The 22,257-nt window shown below is 38.8% G+C and overlaps 1 protein-coding gene across 2 annotated transcripts in view; it reads left to right on the top strand.

Moving 5' to 3' along the window:
- LOC126188008 (ras GTPase-activating-like protein IQGAP1) overlaps positions 1–22,257 on the top strand; it is a 334,889-nt gene that overhangs the window by 114,473 nt on the left and 198,159 nt on the right. For both annotated transcript variants that reach the window (XM_049929428.1, XM_049929435.1), the window contains exons 9-11: positions 4,462–4,639; positions 10,733–10,887; positions 17,968–18,102. In XM_049929428.1, coding sequence (XP_049785385.1) covers positions 4,462–4,639; positions 10,733–10,887; positions 17,968–18,102 — 468 coding nt within the window. The remainder of the gene's footprint in view (positions 1–4,461; positions 4,640–10,732; positions 10,888–17,967; positions 18,103–22,257) is intronic.

Here is a 22,257-nt window from a genome sequence, read left to right as displayed (position 1 = left end):
GTTGTGTTTATCTTTATACTATATACCTCTTTACTTCTGTATGCATCCTCTTTGGTTTGAAGCTGGCACAGTACTTACAGTAGAATATCTTTGGCTTCCCTCTGACAACCATGCCTCCATCCTTGCTACCCTCCCTATTTTCCTTTCCCTGTTGCTTCATAACCTGGGTTGTGAGTAACTGAATCTCCTTTCCCTTCTTCCCTTTCTTTCCCCTCTCTCCTCCCTGATGAAGGAACATTTGTTCCGAAAGCTAGGAACATAAATTTTCGGTTTTGTTTTGTGTGTATCTATCGGCTGTACTGAGCTGAGGTAAGTACTGGCCAGCCCCTCTATCTCTTTGTTAGTAATGGAGGTTTTCATGCTGCTAATGTCTGAAGAACAGCTCTAAACCACCTGAAGTATTCTGGAACTGTACCTGTTATCTTCACAGGCACGACTTAATACAACCCTCATGTGAAAACAAGGCAGTAACAGCTACAAGTAAAATTATGTAGAAGTCTGCAATAGTTTTGGGAATATTCATAGGATTGAAGGTCACAAATTTTGGAAAGAACTTTACACCATTCATGGCCTTCACCCCAACTGGTGTGGGAAAAATCATCTAACAACTATAATTTGTGATATTGGAAATGCAAGGAACAACATGAACTGAGGACAATCAGATTTGAAGAAAGAGTGCAGCACAACACAAGAAAATTCTAGGAATGGGTGTAGACAGACTACACTGAACAACAGGCTGGCAGGGGCAGGTGGGGGACTGCTTCTTCACATTCTTTAGGTGTCTGGAAACAGACCAACTTGGAAAAATGCCTTGTCCAGACCTTCAACTGGAAAAAAAAACCTAGCAGTTTAGTGATAAAACATAAGTATAGATGATGTCCATGTTCTGTGCTTTTGTGAGCACCATATTAATTACAGTATAGAAAAACTTGTGATGGACAATTATTATTCAATGACATTATTCAGCTGAAAATAAAAAAAAAAAAAGATAGTGTTGCCATCTATGCTCAAAACATTGTCACATGTAGAGCAATTGACATGCAGAATTATTGTTTAGAACAACATTTGGAACTGTTTGCCATAGGATTGTCTTTAAATAATTCTCATATGTCAGTAGTAACAGTATGCAAGAACCTTCAGGGAAGTGCAGTCTCTTTTTGAAGCTGTTTGATGCTCTCCTAATATATACATTCAAACACAGAGCAGCTGTAATTGTGCTTGGACACTTCAATGTAAATTTTCTAACAAATTACAGAGCCAAATCAGACCAAGAAAATTTTATGTCTTCACATAATCTTGCTTCTGTAGCTAGTTTACCTACTACAATAACTTCATGTGCAAGCACACTAATTGATAGTATATTTATAGCCCAGACCAAAATCGGCTCTACAATTACCAGTCAAGTCCTGAATGGTCTCTCTGATCATGATGAACAGAGACTCATTATTATCAGTGCAAATATCTATGAGAATGAATATAGTCCCTGAAGGAAAACAGCTTGGACAAAACGAAGAAACTATCCAGATTTTTAAATCACATCTCCAAGACGTAGACTAGAGATCTGTGTATAATTTAGATAATGCCAATTCCAAGTATAATCATTTTAGTAATGACAAGACACTGATGTTTGAAAGTACCTTCCCAAAAGGATATATAAAACCCAAACCAAGAAACTTGCCAAAAAGCCCTGGGTAAATATGGTAATAAGATTTCATGCAAAAGGAAACGAGAACTGTACATCACCCTAAAAAATTTCAGACAGCCCCAACAGATTGAATCACTGTAAAAAATATTGTAAAGTACTAACTAAAGTCATTCAGAAGACGAAGAGCTTGTGTCTCTGCTCCAAAATTTACAAAACTAGTTACAAAATCAAAACTGAATGGGAAGTGATAAGGGGTGAGATGTGCAAATTTCCCCAGTAGGACCCAAAACATTGTTCTCAACAATGAAGGTAGAGAAATGCAAAGCCAAGAGATTGAGGCAAAAATTGTTTAATGGTCACTTTTTAACTGTTGTGGAGAACACAGGCTGCAATAGCTTGTTATAAAAGGCCATAAAACTATTGAAAGATCATTTCTAAAATTCCTTAGACCAGATATGTATAACTCCTATAACAGTGCAGCAAGTAAGAAAAATCATAATTTTTTAAAGAGTTAAAATTCAACTGGTGTGGATCACAAAATACTTATAGAGAAAGCAAACCACTATGGAATCCAAGGACAAATGGGCAACTGGCTCAAATCCTGTCTACAGAGCAGGCAACAGAAAATAGTGTTAGAGGGTAATAACATGAGGTGGAAGGGGTGATGAACAACTGGGGCACAGTACATCATGGAGTTCCACAAGATTCTGTCCTTGGTGCCCTGCTATTTCTTATGTATATTTGAATGACTTACCTCTGTCCTCAAACACAGCAAGAAACTTTACAATATTTGCAGGTGACACGAGTATTGTTATACACAATAGTACATCCACCAACTTAGAGTTAAATGCTAGTGAACTAACCGCCAATGTTCTGAACTGATTGATACTAAATTTTCTATCAGTAAATCCCAGCAAAACCAGTTACATTCACTTCTACTCTGGCCACAAAAGCCCACAGTAGATAAACATTGCACATGAGAGCTTGCAGATACAGAGGATGCATTGTTCGAAATTTTTAGTCGTCTTTATGAATAGCAGGCTTAACTAGGAACACCACATCCACCAAACCCTGAAAAGGCTTACCTCAGCAACATTTGCAATCCCGATAATCATAAAAATTGGAGACATCAATGTCTCAAAATCTGCCTACCTTTGTTGCTTCCATTCACTTATGCGTTATGGAATGATCTTCTGGTGCAATTTATTGATGTCGAAAAAATGTCATTGCAAGACACAAAAAGGTTGTTTGTGTGGAGTGCCTCCAAGAATCATATGTTGGAAACTTTTTAAGACACAGGGATACTAATGACTACCTCACAATATCTCTCTTTTCTGTCATCACATTCATGCTTCACAGTCCTACTCAGCGTGAAATGAATGAGTCATACAATCATCATAACACAAGAAGAAAATTTGATATACACTGTGATCTGAAAAATTTGTCTCTGGGGCAGAAAGGTGCAAAATATTCAAGCACAGAGATATTAAACACACTTCCAAGTAAACTGTCTACGAGGTAGTAATATACTAGTTAAAAGTAAGCTTAAAAATTCTTCTTTAAAAAAGTTTCTATTCTTTAGAAGAATTCTTTAATAGAGATAGATAAGATAATTACCCTTGTATTTTTGTGTATTCCTGCTTTAATGTATCTTTATGCTTTACATAAATTTGTGTTCTGTAAGTCAAGATATGATCTTTTTACTTCATAAATTATTGTTTGGATAATATCTGAAAATTGTTTCTTAACCTCTTTTGTCAGTGCAGTTAGAACTTACTGATTGTGTTTTTTTTAAGAGTCATTTTCAAATTAGCATTCTTAATCTGTTTTTCGGTCCTTAATGATAAGAACATAATAATAAATGAAATTATTTGACTCATTCCATATCCATGCATTACCATGCAAAAATGGACCTGTGCAACATGTATCACAATAAATAAATGATGTCACATATGTGGTACATCTGATGAGTAAAAGAGGACATGCAAAGCCTGTTTTAAGACTGTGCTGAACGATGGTAATGTATTGCTGTTCATTCCTGTTTTATTGAATGACTCCTCAGCTAAACATAATCATTTAACAGTGTACAACTTTAGTCCAGTGTGTTACAAACTAAAAAATGAAAGAGGCTGTTCAGAATCAGTATTCCAGCAAGAGCACTGCTGCGACCTTGGCTCCACCTTAACTTGTGCATGGGAAAAATACAACTAAAATTATTGAAGTACAAAGAATCAGTTGATTGAGCTACCTGGAGAGGATATCAGATAACAGGAAGCTAAGAAAAATAACTGGAGATGGTTATCTTCTACCAGAATGAGTATATGAGTAAAAACAAGATCGATAGATAATTTATTGGTAGACATTGCCAAGATGCAGATTTAGGATTGCAGGAGAAAAGCAAGAAAACATATTATGATGATCTGCATTTTAGCTGGCATCAGCACAAATTATATTAAGCAGTATAGTGGTACTTTATTAATACAGTGTGATGACATCTATTGAATACAGTGAATGAAAAATAATGAAGTAAAACTGAAAAACAAGAACACTGAGATAATAGCATTAGAATGAAGTACTTCATATTTTTTTTGAAGATGAATGGCACCTAACTTTTTGTGCTGCTGCCATAATTAACTATGAATGTTTCAACATTTTTAAATTCTTATTGGTATCATTTGAAACTCTCTCTGCTGATGTGACATTATTATGCAAGATCTATAAAACATGTTCAGTTAATTTTTGTACTATGTCTTGGTGTAATGCCAAGTTTAGTGTGTTTTATGTAATGAATGTTCATGTGATATTTTTTCTTGTAGGCTATTAATGATAGGTTCTGCGCTCTGTATTTGGAAGAAATTAGATTATTGTGGGAGAAGCACCAAGACAAGGCCAATGATATGCGAACAATACTGGATGATTTTAGTTGTCAAATTGCAAAGGAGCTGCAGGAGGCTATTATCAGAGCCAATGAAAATGGGTACCGCTCTCTGCAAAGTGAGTAACTGTTTCACAACTACTTCAGTGCAGCCCTTATTTTCTTAGTTAAATGTCCTGTGTTATGAATTTGTAATAATAATTAAAATGTGGTCATTTCATTTTTACAGTTCCTACAATAACTTACTCGGTCGTAGCATTTAGACATATTTCATATACGTAATTGTCTATGTACTTTTATTGATGAACTAATATTAAATATGGAGGTATTGTGAATAAACAACTTTAATTTGAATGTTAACAAATTACTTTGCTCTGAAAGACTTTTTTTTTCTTTTTACATAACCAAAGAGCTATAGCTGTTTGCTTCACCTTTTACTGAGTCAAAGCTGAATTGAGTTGCTACTGTGGGTCATTTTTCATACAATAAATGCCCCTGATTTATTAAAAAATAGTAATAAATTATTGGCAACAATTTCATTAGGTGGTAAGTGTACTGTGAAGATGTAAATTCTACTCAGAATTTTTTAAATAAATACATACAAGAAAAGCACAAGAGAATATAAAATATAATTCTCACTTTTGTTCCTTTGTTTGTGTGCAAAAAGGAACTTTCAGTAAAGAGTTATCACAAATTATTGCATTTTTAAGGTATTGCTGATTGAAAATGTTACCTTACTGATGTTTTTGCCTCAAAAGTTGAGAATTACTCCTACAGAAAATGTAAGCTGAACCCAAATGTTTAACCGTATCTACATGTTCAGATTCTTATCAACATGTACAACCAAAAACATTGGACATTTTTAAACTATGCTGGTATCCTACATTTGTAAAGGTTTGTTTGCACTATAAAACTAGACAAGTGGTTTCTTTTCAAAATTAAATGTAAGCTCAGTATTGTAAAATCAGACATTACAAGAAAAGTGAATGTAAACTCATTATTTTGAAATTGGCCGTGACAAAAAATATAAAACTGTGATGCCATTAATAACTTGGCAAGCAAAATATTTCCGAGATGGGGTGTGCATTGGTCTCTCATACAGAGCAGCAAGATTCAAATGCTCATCTGGTTGTCCAGATTTAGATTTTTTTCCTCTAAATGGCTTAAATAAATGACAGGGTGTTTCATTTAAAAAGGCGACAGCTGTTTTGTTTCCAATCCTTGGCCATTCAAAGATGTGCTCCCCTAATAATATCATAGTCATTAGGATGTTAGACCTTAAACATCCTTATTTTCAATACAATATTAAAAGCCATTGATCTAAATTTAAGGTTTATTCTTGGTCATACATTAAATATATTTTTCCAGAAAACTCATTCTGGAAATTGAGGTACATTTTGCGTAACACACACACCTGATAGGTAAATTTTCAACGCTTATGGAAAGGATAGATTGCTATTGCCATACAGATGACACGTTGAGTTGCAGAAATGCACCAAAAAAAAAAGCCTCTTACTCATTAAGCTTTTGGCCAAAGTCTTCATCATAATAGAAAAACACTCGTGCATTCACACAAGCGACCACATCTTGCACACACATGATTACCATTTCTGGTAGCTCAGGCCAGACTGGAACTTCAGTGCATCAAATGGGGCCACTCTGTAGTGGAGTGGGGAAGGGGGAGGGATAGCAGGGTATGGGTGGGGGAAGAGGAAACACTGCTGCATGATGGAGGGTGCAAGGATGAGAGGTGCCAGACGAAGCTACCTGGTGCAAGTATGGAAAGCTGTTGAGGAGGGAGAGAAGCAAAAAAGAGGGAACAGAAAGGAGAGGGGCAGAGAAGGGAAAAGATTGATGGGTACATTGGCAGAGGGCAGTGCACACTGTGGTTGAGGAGACTTGAGTTGTGTGGTGGTAATAGGACCCAGGGAGGCGGAAACTGTTAAGTGGAGAGTGTGAGGACAGCAGGTTACCATAGATTGAGGTCAGAATGATTCTGGGAGCAGAGAATGTTTGTAAGAAAAACTCCAATTTGTGCAGTTTAGAAAAGCTGGTCGTGGAAGGGAGGATCTGGATGGCCCGGGCTGTGAAGCAGCCATTGAAATCAATGTGTTCAGTGGCATTTTGTGCAACAGAATGGTACATTTTGCATTTGGCCACTGTTTGGTGGTGCCCATTTGATTTGGTGGATAGCTGGTTGGTAGTCATACAAATCTAAAAGTAGAGCAATAATTGCATCAGAGCTTGTACACAACATAGCTTCTTTCAAAGATTGCCTGGCCTCTGATGGGGTAGGATAAGCGTGTGACAGAACTGGAGTAAGAAATGATGGGTAGGTGAATTGGATAGATATTGCACCTGTATCTTCCACAGTGTATGATCTCTGTGGCAGAGGTTTAGGACTGGGAATCGCATAGGGATGGACTAGGATGCAGTGGAGGTTGGGTGGATGATGGAACACCACTTTAGTAGGAGGAGTGTAAAGGATCTTGGATAGCATGCCCATCATTTCAGGGATCATATCCCTGTGGAAGATCCACGTGCAAGACATGCCCAATCCACCCTCCCAACACTTCCTGTCTGGAGTTCTGTCATAGGATTATTCTGTGCCATCAGAGGCCAGGCCGCTTGTGAAAGCAGCCACGTCATATACCAGCACTGCCACAGTCATTGTGCAGCTGCCAACCAGCTGTCCACCTGGATGAATGCCACCATCAAACTGTGGCCTTGAGCAAGGTAGACCACCCTGTTGCACAACATGCAGCTGAATATAAAATGCTTGATTTCAGTGGCTGCTTCACTACACGGGCCATCTGGATTCTCCTATCCACCACCAGCTTTTCTGAACTGTGCAGATGTAAGTTTTTTTTTTTAACACAGTCTCTGCTCTCAAAATCGTCCTGGCCTCAACCTATGGTAACCTACTGCCCCACACCCTCCACCCTACAGATTCTGCCCCTCTGTCCTATCACCTCCTTCCAGCTCACATCTCCTCACCCTCATTGCGCAGTGCTCTCTGCCATTGCAACCACCGATCTTTTCTCATTCTATGCTCCTCTCCTTACCACTCTCTTTTTTTTCCTTTCCCTCCCTCCCAACAGCCTTCTGATGCTGCACCAGGTAGCCTTGTCTGCCACCTCTAGTCCCTGCATGCTCTACCAGGCAGTGGTGTTTCCTCTTCCTTCACCCGTACCGTGCTATTTCTCCCGCTTCCTGCTCCACTACAGGTCATTGTTCTTGTTTGGCACATTTAAGTTTCAATCTGGCCTGAGCAACTGAAGATAGTGGTAATGTATTTGTGAAGCGTGCTTGCTGGTGTGAATTTATGTGTTTTTCTTTTCTGATGAAAGCTTTGGCCAAAACTTGTTATGTAACGGTTGTTTTGTTGTGTGTGTTTGCAACTCAACGTGTCACCTTTATGGTGAGTAGCAATCTATCCAGTCCATAATTATTGATATTCCAGCCTGGATTTTTCATTGCTTGATGATTCAGTTTTTGTTACGTTTTTTTAAATGATATTGGTAAGTTCTAGGTAAAATACAAAGGGTGGAAGGAATGTAACCACTCACCATGCAGCTGAGATCTTGAACTGTTAGCAGGCACATCCAAAAGACTGGAATTTGCTGAGCTCCTCTAGAACAAGAGTAGAGTGTGTGAGAAGAGCAAAGAGATGGAAAGGAAAACATGATTGGGAGGGAGAGGTGGCAATAGAAAGGTATGTGGCACATGCGAGCTTGCCTTGGGGTAGTCAGTGGAAAGGAAGTTTTGTGTGGCAAGTGGAGGAATGATTAGTCCACAGCAGGGGGGTTGGGGGGAGGGGGGGTGGCGATGAGAGAACAGAGGAAGGAGGAGATACAGATGGAAAAATAAGAGTGTAAATTAAAGGAGTGAAGTTGAAGTCACAGGGCAGAGGTGTTGGTGGGTGCTGGACTGGAACTAGCAGAAACTGTATCCAGAATGATTGTGGGATCACAGAGTGTATTTTAAGAACAAGTCAAGTTTCATCTACAAATCCAGAAAAGCTGGTATTGAGCATGGTGAAGAGGGAGGGGGATCCACAGACAGCACAGGATGATGGGAGCAGTCATTGAAGTCAGTCAGCATTTTATTTTTAGCAGCATGTGTCTGCTACACAACTAGATTAGAAGGTGCAGAATGTGGGAAAAGGAGAGGCCTTGCACCTGAGTCTTTCAAATACACTCCTGGAAATGGAAAAAAGAACACATTGACACCGGTGTGTCAGACCCACCATACTTGCTCCGGACACTGCAAGAGGGCTGTACAAGTAATGATCACACGCACGGCACAGCGGACACACCAGGAACCGCGGTGTTGGCCCTCGAATGGCGCTAGCTGCGCAGCATTTGTGCACCGCCGCCGTCAGTGTCAGCCAGTTTGCCATGGCATACGGAGCTCCATTGCAGTCTTTACCACTGGTAGCATGCCGCGACAGCATGGACGTGAATCGTATGTGCAGTTGACGGACTTTGAGCGAGGGCGTATAGTGGTCATGCGGGAGGCCGGGTGGACGTACCGCCGAATTGCTCAACACGTGGGGCGTGAGGTCTCCACAGTACATCGATGTTGTCGCCAGTGGTCGGCGGAAGGTGCACGTGCCCGTCGACCTGGGACCGGACCGCAGCGACGCACGGATGCACGCCAAGACCGTAGGATCCTACGCAGTGCCGTAGGGGACCGCACTGCCACTTCCCAGCAAATTAGGGACACTGTTGCTCCTGGGGTATCGGCGAGGACCATTCGCAACCGTCTCCATGAAGCTGGGCTACGGTCCCGCACACCGTTAGGCCGTCTTCCGCTCACGCCCCAACATCGTGCAGCCCGCCTCCAGTGGTGTCGCGACAGGCGTGAATGGAGGGACGAATGGAGACGTGTCGTCTTCAGCGATGAGAGTCGCTTCTGCCTTGGTGCCAATGATGGTCGTATGCGTGTTTGGCGCCGTGCAGGTGAGCGCCACAATCAGGACTGCATACGACCGAGGCACACAGGGCCAACACCCGGCATCATGGTGTGGGGAGTGATCTCCTACACTGGCCGTACACCACTGGTGATCGTCGAGGGGACACTGAATAGTGCACGGTACATCCAAACCGTCATCGAACCCATCGTTCTACCATTCCTAGACCGGCAAGGGAACTTGCTGTTCCAACAGGACAATGCACGTCCGCATGTATCCCGTGCCACCCAACGTGCTCTAGAAAGTGTAAGTCAACTACCCTGGCCAGCAAGATCTCCGGATCTGTCCCCCATTGAGCATGTTTGGGACTGGATGAAGCGTCGTCTCAATCTGCACGTCCAGCACGAACGCTGGTCCAACTGAGGCGCCAGGTGGAAATGGCATGGCAAGCCGTTCCACAGGACTACATCCAGCATCTCTACGATCGTCTCCATGGGAGAATAGCAGCCTGCATTGCTGCGAAAGGTGGATATACACTGTACTAGTGCCGACATTGTGCATGCTCTGTTGCCGGTGTCTATGTGCCTGTGGTTCTGTCAGTGTGATCATGTGATGTATCTGACCCCAGGAATGTGTCAATAAAGTTTCCCCTTCCTGGGACAATGAATTCACGGTGTTCTTATTTCAATTTCCAGGAGTGTATATGTGATCCATGTGGCAAGGTGATGAGGGTAGGCTTGGAATAAAGTTTGACTAGGATATTGTGTAGTTTTGGTGGGCAATGGAATCCCACTTTGGGAGAGGTGGGGCACAATGAAAGGTTGTTAAAGCTCTGGCAGAGGATGTAATTTAGTTGTTCCAATCTGGGATGATGATTAGTAATAAGAACAGCACTTCTTTCAGTAATATGGAGCTGGTTTAAGAATTAGAGATGTTTGGACAAGGGGTTCGTTATCACTGCAGATCCACTATTCACAGTTGGCCAGACTGTCTGTGTGGGAGTTTTTAGTGTGGATTATATTGCAGTTACCAAAGTAGAGGTACTGTTGATGGTTGATGGGCTCTATGTTAATGGAAATTATTATGGAGATATTGAAGAAGCGGAGGTCAGATTCCAAGATGAGATGCTGAGTTGAAGACAACTATGTGAAACAAATACAAGAGGTGTTAAGATTGATGGGGAATGGGGATAGAGTGAGTTTATAATTTTTGTGTATAATACAGCTAGGAAAAGGTTTTAGACTATTATAGTTTGTGTGTCTGTTAACTACCAATGAACATTCCATTTCTTTCACAGTTACAGCAGCCATAACTTCAATAAACGAAGCTCTGGCAGCAAATAATGTTCAGCAGCTACTTACATCTCTTAAAACATTGTCTCTAAAAGAAGTAAAGCATGCAGCAGCACCCCTTTACCTTGAAGAGATGTGTGCAGATCGTATTCAGTGCCAGGTATGATAAGGTATAGAGTGTTAATTTTGTTTTTCTGTCTCCTTTGGTTAATAACATCATAATGGTCATAGCCATTCTTGTTTTTATGTATTCTGCATACTCCGTGCAGTTCATAGCTTTTCAACAGAGCAAAGGATTAAAACATTGAGTATCTACTTATGAGAACCCTCATCAGAGACAATCTGATAAAGTTTATTCAGTGCCTCCTTGGTGTCTCAAAATCATCTCAGTTGATTGTCATTTATATTAATGTAAATGGATCAAATTCTACATGCAGAAATGTGGATGTGAACCTTCATTTCCTGTTAACTCCATAAATTATTACTCTTATTAATGGAAGATATTAATCAGTACAAGAAGATGAAACCAAATGGACTAAAAAATAACCTAAATATTGGCACCCTTAACACATTAACCCTCAGTGGAAAAATGGAAGAAATGACAGGTGTACTAACGGAGAGAAAGTTACATATTTTGGGATTAAGCAAAACAAAGCGGAAGGGAAAAGGTGAGAAGAATTTGAGAGGAGGAGGAGGAGGAGGAAAACTGTACTGGAGAGGGAATAACAGATTTGAAAGAAATGGTGTGGCAGTGATGGTGAATAAGAATGTACAAAGCTGTATTGAAAATGTGAGATATATATCAGTCATGATCATAATCTTAAACCTGAGATTCCGAAAACAAACACTAAAAGTTATCCAGATTTATGCACCTCGAGTGGTATGTAGGGAAGAAGAAAAGATGGACTTTGAAAATGAGTTACGATAACCATATAGTGTGTGTTAATATAGTGATGGGAGATTTTAATGCACAGATAGGCAAAGGCAGAAAGGGATTTGAGCAAGTATTGGGATGTTTTGGATATGGAGGCAGACATGAATAAGGGGAAAGACTCCTGGATTTGTGCCAGAGGAATGGAATGAAAATACCAAACAGCTGGTTTATGAAGAGAGAAAGTCGTGTTATCACCAGATACAGTTGGGATGGAAGAACCAAGAATGCAATTGATTATGTTCTAGTAGACAGGGAATGGGGAGAGAAAGTAATTAATGTGAAGGTAATTCTATGTGGGAGTGCAGATGAAACCATAGGTTAGTGGTGGGACAATGGCAAATGAACCAGTGTGTGAAAAATAGAAAACAGAAGAAAGTGATGAGGATACAGAATTGGAAACTGAAGGAGAGTGAAAGTGCTGAGAAGTATAGAGAATTAATCACACAAAAATTTCCAAAAGAAGTTTTCTGCGATGTAGAAAAAGAATGGAGTTTATTCAAAGACACTTTAGTGCAAGCAGCACAAAAAGTATGTGGTAGAACATCTGGAAAGGAAAAAGTAAGACAGACAAGTTGTTGGGATGATACCACAATCCAAGCAGTTAGAAGAAAAAATGGAGCATGGAGAAAGTGGTGGAAAACTAAAAATGATGGGGACAATAAAATATATATAGAAGAAAAGAAAAAAAAATAGTGGAAACAGCAAAGAAAAAGGCATGGGACGAGTTTACACAAAATCTTGAAGATGTGAAGAGCAATGAGAAAATGTTCTATAAAATGATGAAAAATAAAAGGAAGGCTTCTGAAGTACAAGTAAAGATGGAAACAGAGGATGGTACGGTGATTGAATATCCAGGGAATATAAAAGATCTGTGGAGAGAACATTTTAAGAAACTGTTAAACACTGAGGAGCAGATACGTGAGGAAACAACAAATAATGGAGAAACTGAGATAAGTTGGGATGCAGAATTAGGACAAATTACATGGGAAGAAATGGAAATAGCTGTGAAGAAGATGAAGGGGGGGGGGGGGGGGGGGAGCCCCAGGACCTGATGAAGTATCAGTGGACATGGTAGGAATGCAGTGGCTGTATAGAGTACTGTCAAGTGTGTAGAGAAATAGTACAATACCTGATGATTGGAGGATTTGTTCCCATCTTCAAAAAAGGCAATAAAAGACTTTGTAAAAACTACAGATAGAATAACCCTTATGAATCATATAGCCAAGGTTTTTGAAAGAATTTTACTAAATTGAATAAGTGAAAAGATAGAAAAGGACCCGAGTGAAGAACAGCATGGGTTTAGGAAAGGAAGAAGCATGATCAACCTGATTTTTCTATCAGTCAGCTGATGGAAAAAAGTTGGGAATATAACAAAAGGGTGATAATGGTTTATATAGACATAGAAAAGGCATATGATTCAGTCAACAGGGAAAGACTCTGGGAAGAAATGAAGAAGATAGGTATAGAAGGTGGATGCAATAATGTAATAAAGACAACGAGCAGAGGACACAGTTGTAGAATTAAACACCATTGGGGAACTCTGAATACTTTGAAATAAGACAAGGACTTAAACAAGGAAGTATTCTATCTCTTGCACTTTTTAATGTTGTGGTGGAGGGAATGAATTGGGCAGTTAAAGATACAGTAAAAGAAAAAGACAAAAAGATTATTTTTGCAGATGATTGGTGATATGGGGCGATAAAGAGGTAGGTGTACAGTTACAGCTTGATGTGTGGAAGGAAATAATAAAAAGGTATGGATTAAAAATAAATAAAGAGAAGAGTGAAGTAATGGTATTTGGAAGAGAGAAAGGGATCAACGGGAATATTACTTTGAATGGACAACCTCTCAAAGTGGTAGACACTTTCACTGACTTAGGGAGTGAAATATCTAGTGATGGAAGAATAACCAACAAAATTAATAGGATGTTACAGAAGGGAGACAATTTCTACCAGACATTAAAACACCTGATTTGGAATAAGGACATTTCAAAAAAAGCAAAACTCATGTATCAGAGTTATTACTTCCCTATTGTCACCTATGGAGGAGAAACATGGACAGTGACAGAAAGGGACTGGAGCAGACTGCAAGCAGGGGAAATGAAATTTCTCAGAGCAGTTAAAGGGAAAAACAAGAATGGACAGAGTAAGGAATGTAAGTATTAGAAAGGACCTTAAACGGGTATTTTATTGGTCCTTTAAATTACATTTTGAACAATTGTGCACTTGTAAAAGCAGACAAGTCATTATGCTTATAAACTAGGAATATACCCACAGTATGGATATTTAAGTACAACAAAGTTTTACAGCACATAATGAACTTCAGTACATAATATATGTAAGTATTGTATTGATGCTACAGTGTGACGGTTTTAGGTGGAGGATATTTTGAACAAGGATAGCACAAGTTAACAATAAAAGTTTGGTTTCAACTACCACAATTACGACATTGCCAACTACAATGAGCAGAGTGAAAAAGACTAATCCTGGTTGAACATGACATTTGAATATGGCTCCCAGAACATTCAGAGGGAATCGACAGTCCGTATCGTGAATGTAGATTGCTAGCCCTGCGAACGGAAGATGGATCTTCTTCACCTGCACCAGTCCTCTATCCTTGTACGGTTTAAGTTACCATTTTTTCAGGCAAAAGGCCAGCTACTGCATTAGTTTCTGTACTATAATGTAAGTTTTGATAACAGAGCTATAGCTTGGTTTAAATATACATTGCTACGACATTTATTATTAGGCACTAATGAGATTTCGTTTCTCTTTAATCATGGATGAACAAGGAGCTTCAACATGCTGTTGGTCGATATACATCATGACAAATTCTTTTCCAGGGTTTTGGGGCTAGTCTGTTCAGTTTTGCAACTTGGTATTTTTTTTTTGTGACATTGATTTTATTAATTTGATTCAAGAGTTTTGATTTAAAAGAGCCTTTATTCATAAAGGCTCCTCAGTTCCCTTTTTTTATCTTGTGCTATAGGCTTGAATAATCTCATTATTTTCCAGTTTTTCATCTTGTGTGATTGTAATGCACTCACAGTCCCTTTTCTCTCTCTTTCAGTGAAATCTCTCATTATTATTCTGTGTATCACTGTGGTGGTAGGAGGTAGAGCCTCTCCGTACTGGTACTCCATGTTGCTTGCATAAATTACTTACCTTAACTTCTTTGAAACAGTGTCAATCTGTCTTCAGTTTAGCTCATTGTATTTCATCATCCGTAAAAACTAAGCTGAATCTACTTCTAAAACAGAGTCCACTTTCACCCAACAACACATACATATGTTCCATACTGCTTACAGATAAATTGAATAAGGTAGAGGCACACCATGCTTTATGCTTATAACTTATGATCTTTATAAGTTTTGAACAGTTAAATATTGTCTTCTGTTACTGCAACACAATGTTATCCAATCTGCAGCATGCCCTCAATTAACAGCTTTCTGTAGTTTCTGGAGCAAGACGGGCAAGCAGTTAGTCTGTTGAGCATAAGCCTTTCCAATATTTTTGAAAAGTCTGATACTAGAGTCTGTAGTTATCTCCTTTTTTGTATAAAGGCACTTTCTTAATTCATGAGTTGATCAGGAAATATGCCTTCCTGTAATGACCCATTTCAAGAAGGTGTGGAAGAGGAAGTACAGGTGGTGACAGGATGAAATGAAGAAGGTAATTTTGTTGAAAATACTCTTGTTTTTATGACAGTGTGACAGTTTTGTGCCTGGAAAGATGTCAGTTTTTACCCTGGTGTTGACCCTATTATAATGAGAGAAGGTGGCATATTATGGCAGCTCTTGCTGCATCTTTACATATAATATTTCCTTAAATATATTTAGGGCCCCCATTGTGTAACAGTTTTATAATACTGTTCTTTGTTGTACAGACAGTCAAACATGACACGTTCCTAAGATATTTAGATTTCTACCAGTACAGACTTCATGTCAAGTTAGATTATTTTGGTAACTTAAAGATTTCCGCAAAGTGTGCTGTACTTTTTTCAATCAGCTGTGTCGGGAGATTGGACCTCTTTACAATATGCTTGTGTATTTCTGTAATGTTTAAAGGTTGGGTTTCATCAGAATTTTCAAAAAGATGTGGCTATTGGCTTGTGTTTCTACACACACACACACACACACACACACACACACACACACACACACACACACACACTTGTGTTTACTGTCAATGACCCTCATTGTCCAAATAAATAAGTCTAACTCATATGTGCCCAACATGACTCTTAAATATAGGCAAATGATGTCCACATCTGTGCTAATGATGGTCCATTGATGCAAAAGACTAATTTGTTAAAAATCCAGAAATCAAACATTTTGCAACTAGGTCTAGAAGGAAACAATACAAGATGATCATTTGTATTTTGCTTCCTAAACACTGGAAGTACGAAGTCACTCAATTTTGCCCTGCCTTTCTATACCTGTTTGATTTCAGATTGGTTTTTTCCTCTTAGTTTCATCATTCACTTCTGCAAGGTACCTTGCTGTACTTCTCAGTTAAATTGTGTTTAGTCCTGATTCATCTGGTCTTTGCTTTAAACACAGCTGTCTTATTTATAAATACAGGATGTTTCACATATAATGTAAATACCCTCTCTGGCAGTACATGGTAATTAATAACCCCATAGGCAGGCTGTGATCACCATATGAGTCCAGCACATTGCATGGACAATGTGCCAGATGGCATATTGTTTTTAGCTGAGAATATTAAATGAGAATAAACTAGATGAGCAGGAGCAGCCTTAGAGAGAAGTTAGAGAGCATTCTTGTGCCATTTACTCCTTCAGACTGTGATTCTACTGACACACCATTCTGTTGTGCTAAATAGCACAACTGATTTCTATAATTTCTTTCCAGAGCTGCTTCTAACTAGTTCATTTCTTGTTAAAATTGATATGCCATATGGTGCACTGTACGGGCAATGGACACAAGTGTCATGCAGTTGTCACAGCCTGACCATGAGCATACTGGTTCCTGCATAATGCTGGAGACCAGCACTTGCATCACTCATAAAACATCCAGGGTATGGGGGTGCTGATGATACTTCACTACCATACTTTACTAGTTCTCCTGTATGACCTATCAATCACTGATAGGTTGCTATTGTGTTTTGTAATTAATTTGCTGTCAAATTTTAATCAATTCCTTCAACATGTGTGCTTTAAATTTCTTGCTTCTTTCATTATAAACATATTTACAAAATTTTGGAGGCACATCTGTATTTTCAAATAACTGTATTTTTCAACCTATGTACTGCTCCTGTTTTGATTGCTAGTAAGCAGAAACTCCTCTTCTGTTGCAAATGTTGCGGTATTATTACATGTTAATTTTCGTAGTTTAATTCTGCTAGTAAAAATGTAAATGAAATGTCTTAACATACACAGTGAAACTGATTTCATTCAAGTGGCAACAACGAGTTTCAGATGTTAATAATCAGCCAGTGCTTGGAAAGAAGTGGTTGTCCAAACATTTTACATATTTTTGTTTGCTATTATTTGACAAGTAACCTTTTTGCTGTTTTTGTTTTTGGATCTAACTGTTGTAGTATGAAACAGTAACTCCTTAAATAGATAATTTGCTACTGTGAAAAAGCTTTGATTCCTGTACTGTGTGCACAAAATGATATTCAATTCCATAAGATTGTCGCTTCAGATGTGTATTTCAGAGGTCCATATTATTTAAAGCGGGTTGTTTTGAACCCTACAAACTTGTCTGTGGATTTCCACTTTTGAATAGACATTGCAGGTGTCAACTCACATCTTGAAGCTATATGCCAGTCTTGCATGCACGACCTGGCAGCACAGTATGGTCTTAAAATTAGCATAATGATGTGACTGATCAAAAAATAAACCTATTGCTCCTTTGTGTGGCAAGATGGCAAGACATGCAGTCAATATTGGGCTCCTACACCAATCTGGGAGTGTTTTGTTCGTTTCCTTAAAAAGCTTTATTTTAAGTGGTAAACTGAGGCTTGTTCACTCATCTTTCTTCGTAATTTCTATATTTATCCAATGAATCCCTGTATATACCAGCCACATAACGTTAACTATAGGCATAACATTCCTGGTACGATAGTGGTGTATGTTTACCTTGAAACTTGCTTGAAAAGAATTTGGTTTAAGAGATATATTGTGTTTATGATATTGCTGACTGTCTTACTGAATTTAAAGTATTCCTGGAAAATATTATTAGCTTTCAGCTATTCTTAAGCTGTAAGAAAGATTGTGACCAAAGTCTTTAATTTTAGATACCATAAGATGTAGAGTTAAAGATGAATTGTTAATTTACAGAGAGATTTGACACTGGAAGAGATCACTGCAAGTGTACGTGTCCTTTCAAATATAGCAGCAATCACTGAGAGTGTAGATGCAGGAGATGCTGAGCAGACATGGTCAGCGATATCCCAACCTCAACTGCATTTTTCTGTGAGTGTGTATTTTTATTTTATTGCATATAATTGAAATAAGTCTTCTATCATATTTGAGGGCCACAAAATCATAAACAAATAAGAAATATTGGAAATAAAAACCTCAGCAAAATGGAACAGCTACTACAGGCCTGGTCTAAAAGAGAAAGCAATGAATATCCACCTTTAGAAACTAGTGTTTCCATACTTGGAATAAATAAGCAAGTGATTGAACATGTATCTAACAGAATCCTCGATCAGTTTATGCCCACATGATGTGCAAGATACACGTGAACCCTTAAAGTAATTGTTTATGTTTGTATCAGAAAGACAGTTTACTTGAGAACTGTAAAATTTGGAGTAGACTTTATGGCTGACTGATTTTTACCTCCAGGTGGCAAAATTTCAGAACTCCTGATGAACACAATAAAATAGGAAAGATCGATCTGCAGCTTTTGGAACTCTTGCAGAGGGGAGAGGGGTATTTTTGAAAGTTTATGAATGAGCAATAGATCACTCAGGTACCGGGATGAAAGATACTCACCTGATGTAGTGATGAGGGAAGATGGAGATCTCTCTCTTGTAGTCTCTCAGTCTTAGGTCAGGTGGAGCCTTCTCATCCTGGAGTCTGAGTGACATGCCCATCCATCCCAGTCTTCCAAACCCCTTTCCTCCCTAATGAATGAGTTAACAGGTCTAAAAGGTAGGGATAGATTTTCTTTTCCTGTGTTTATTGTGTGTATGGGCAGCTGTGGAATACTGCAACCTGAAGGTCAGAACTGGCCAGCGATAGTGTTCCATTTTAACTTTAAGTATTTGTAATAGTTACTCCATGTTTTCAATAAATTCGAAATACACGCGAATTATCTCCCAAAGCACAAAAATGTGAATTTACCTTATGTATGCTATTTCATAGCAAATTGAATCCAGGTGAACTATTTTATCATAGTTTGAAATGGCTATATTCTCTTCATATAAATATGGAATAAGTGATCAGTTTTCAGTTACTGGTGTTGCACAACATCTAGTGAAGCTTAGTTTGGAAAGTGAATATGTGAAGAACACATTTGCAAAATAAAGGGTGCACATATGCACAAACATGACGATTTATCCATCATAATTTACACTCTGGCGACTTGTCAACTGTAAATGGTCTATAAGTTCCCAGTTGCGTATGGCTGTGCAGGACCTAGCATTTTAGAACAAAGAAACTTGTATGTTTATCTGCTAGTAAGTATAAGTTTTAGGTTAGGAGGGGAGGGCTTTGAGCTATGATTGCATAAGGTACTGGTAGAGGTCAGCCATGGACAATCTCGTTTGCAATGCTGCGGACCGCAGCAGGCAATTGCATGGTAGTATTTACCATATGTTTTGTGTACTCCCTTTTGCCTTGGTTTGAGTGTTGCTCATTTTCTTATTTTGAGTATGATTCTCCCAACACCAGATGGGATCGATGATCCCTATGACCACATGTTTGTTCCGTTTTTACAGAACACAGAACATGGGTGTAGGTCTGCTGCCATGCAAGAGGGAGTGGGGTTCTTCTCCCGCACTTCTTCTCACCCCTCTACTCATTTGTTTACACTTGCAGCCACTGCCACAGCGTAGTGTCCACACTTATAGTAAGCAGAAGGCATTCAATGTATTTTGAGAAGGTGAGGAGAAAATGTTGCTTCTGAGTGGGAATGATCATTTGGTGAAACTTTAAATGAAGCTAAAAGAAGAAGAAAAGCGTAGAGCATTTCAGGGAAAAATACTGTTGAAGTTGGGGCAAAAGCGAACTTCCCAATTGTTATAGAGAATAAAAACAATTTATTCTCTCTTATTAATATTTTATCTCCAACCACTTTTTTTTTTACGATCAGTTTCATCTTTCGTCTTCAGGCACATAGCGTTGCATCGTTTTAGATTTAAACATCCAATCATTTACAAAAAGAAACAGATTCAAATTTTGGCCAAATATATACTGATTTTGCCCAAAATGAATGTTAAATTTTCAAGTCCCTACATATAATATGTTGGTATGTAGACACATGGCACAGCCTGGGGTACCTATCACTCTGTATTCGTAGTTGGGGGATCCAAAGGGATATGACAAAATACATACCAGAAATTTCTGCTGGAAAATGAAGAAAGGAAGAAGAACTGCGGAGGAGGAGGAGGAGGAGGAGGAGGAGGAGGAAGGGGAAGGTGGTGATTATTTTATGTGGATGGGAAACAAAGGTACTATGATTCGTCATTTTGAAAAATGCAGAGTTGCACTGTGGTTCTGAGTAATCCATAAATTCTGAGTAATCCATAAACTATGAGTCCCACTATGTCTGACTGTATAAGGCAGTTAAAAGGCAGTGGACCATTCCTAGTAAAGTACTGTGGTGCAAAACAACCTTTTGGTCGATGACAGCTTTACCTTTATGAAAGTAATATTGATCATGGTACTTTTCTTGGGTACTTATTCCACATACTCCTGTTGTATAATTCTAATTTGTTTTGCAGCACATACCTCTCTCAGACTATTCAGTTTCTCCTTGTTCCATTAACAGTTTTTTGTGATCAATGAATCATCTAGATAGGGATGGGTGGTTGGGAAATGAAAGGGACATCGGGTTCACTGCGTGTATGGAGGGTGATGGGCTCTTGTACAGGGAGCCAATCGATGAGTAAGATAGAAGATAAATTCAAGAAAGAAGTATAGGGGAACTAGTGGATCTGGAGTTGCAGAAAGAGCTAGGGAAAGGCTACAATGAGTAGTCAATGGTGTAGTGTATAAGCAACAAGGTAAGTATGAAGTTTATTTTGAGACTGGAGGACTGAATGGAGAGAGAATACGGTGAGCATTGGAAGACAGGGATATCAAGGCATTGTGTATAGTTGGCAGAAATAGAAATTTGAGTAATGTCTAGTTCAAATGGTCTTGGGTATTTCAAATTAATTTCCAGTATATTTCTCTAGATGTGTATAACATCATTTTGCTCCAAAAGAACTGGGGCGTACTGAAACTTCAAAGCTAACACCCAGACCTCCAGATGTCAGCTACTGATCAGAACCAAACGTAGTGTGTCGATAGACTATCAACCAAAACTCCGATTTAGTTTATGCTGTGTGCTGTCATCCAGTAGAAGATGCGTAAACGGTAATTAAAGTACAGAATATAGAGAAACTGTACCTGTTAGCTATGAATGTGAAGCTGGTAGAGCGGCGGATCGTTGTACTGAAGGTCCTGGGTTCGAAACCCACTGATTGTGTGTTTTTTTTTAAAATCAGTTTACTTGATCCTGACATGTAGAAGGCTGTTTTAGAGTTTGTAGCAATATTCTTTTGGCAGTCCGCTTTCACTGCGTTAGTTGAAAGTAGCGAACCTATGGCGTACATTTGCATAGATAAAATCACCTATATCTATTCAAATGTGCTCTATAGGTTTGCTACTTCCAACTAATGAAGCGAAAGCAGACTGCCAAAAGAACATTGTTACATACTCCGAAACATCCTTCTACGTGTCAGAAAAATGACCTCCCATATAACAATTTCAAACAAACAGTTAAAAAAAAATCTCAATCCATGGTTTTTGAACTCGAGACCTTCAGTACTACGATCTCTCACACTACCAACTCGCTCACCACAGATCTTCACATTCACAGCTCACAGGTACAGTTTTCCTATACTCCATAGTTATGATGTTACTATTAATTACCATTTACACATGTTCTGCTGGACGATAGCACACAGCACGAACTAAAATGGCGTTTTGGTTGATACTCTGTCGATACACAACATTTGGTACCAATCTGAGTGAGTGACCTCTACACATTTGAGCATAAGCTTTTCTGATAAGAACTGGTATATAATACCACAAGTGCTTAATGCATGCACTTTGTGTAGAGTATAATGTGCCAAAAATAATTGTATCAGAATTTTGCAAAAACTAGACTGTAGAGCTCTTAGATACTGCCGAAGAAATCTGATGTGATGAAAGAGAACACATTGCATGTTGACAAAGAGTGCTGATGGAGGAAAACTGTGTATGATAATTTGTTTTTACAGTAATCCCAATTTTCTTCATCCTCATTCTTTCTCTCTAAATTTTCTTGAAGTGTGACTATAAAAAGATACCATAATATTGCCTAGAACTGTAATCAAGATCATAGTATAAGATACAGAAAAAGAGCCTGTCCTT

This window comes from Schistocerca cancellata, chromosome 1, assembly GCF_023864275.1.
Source record: "Schistocerca cancellata isolate TAMUIC-IGC-003103 chromosome 1, iqSchCanc2.1, whole genome shotgun sequence".
Classification (NCBI taxonomy): domain Eukaryota; kingdom Metazoa; phylum Arthropoda; class Insecta; order Orthoptera; family Acrididae; genus Schistocerca; species Schistocerca cancellata.
This window is presented reverse-complemented; position numbering and strand designations above follow the sequence as displayed.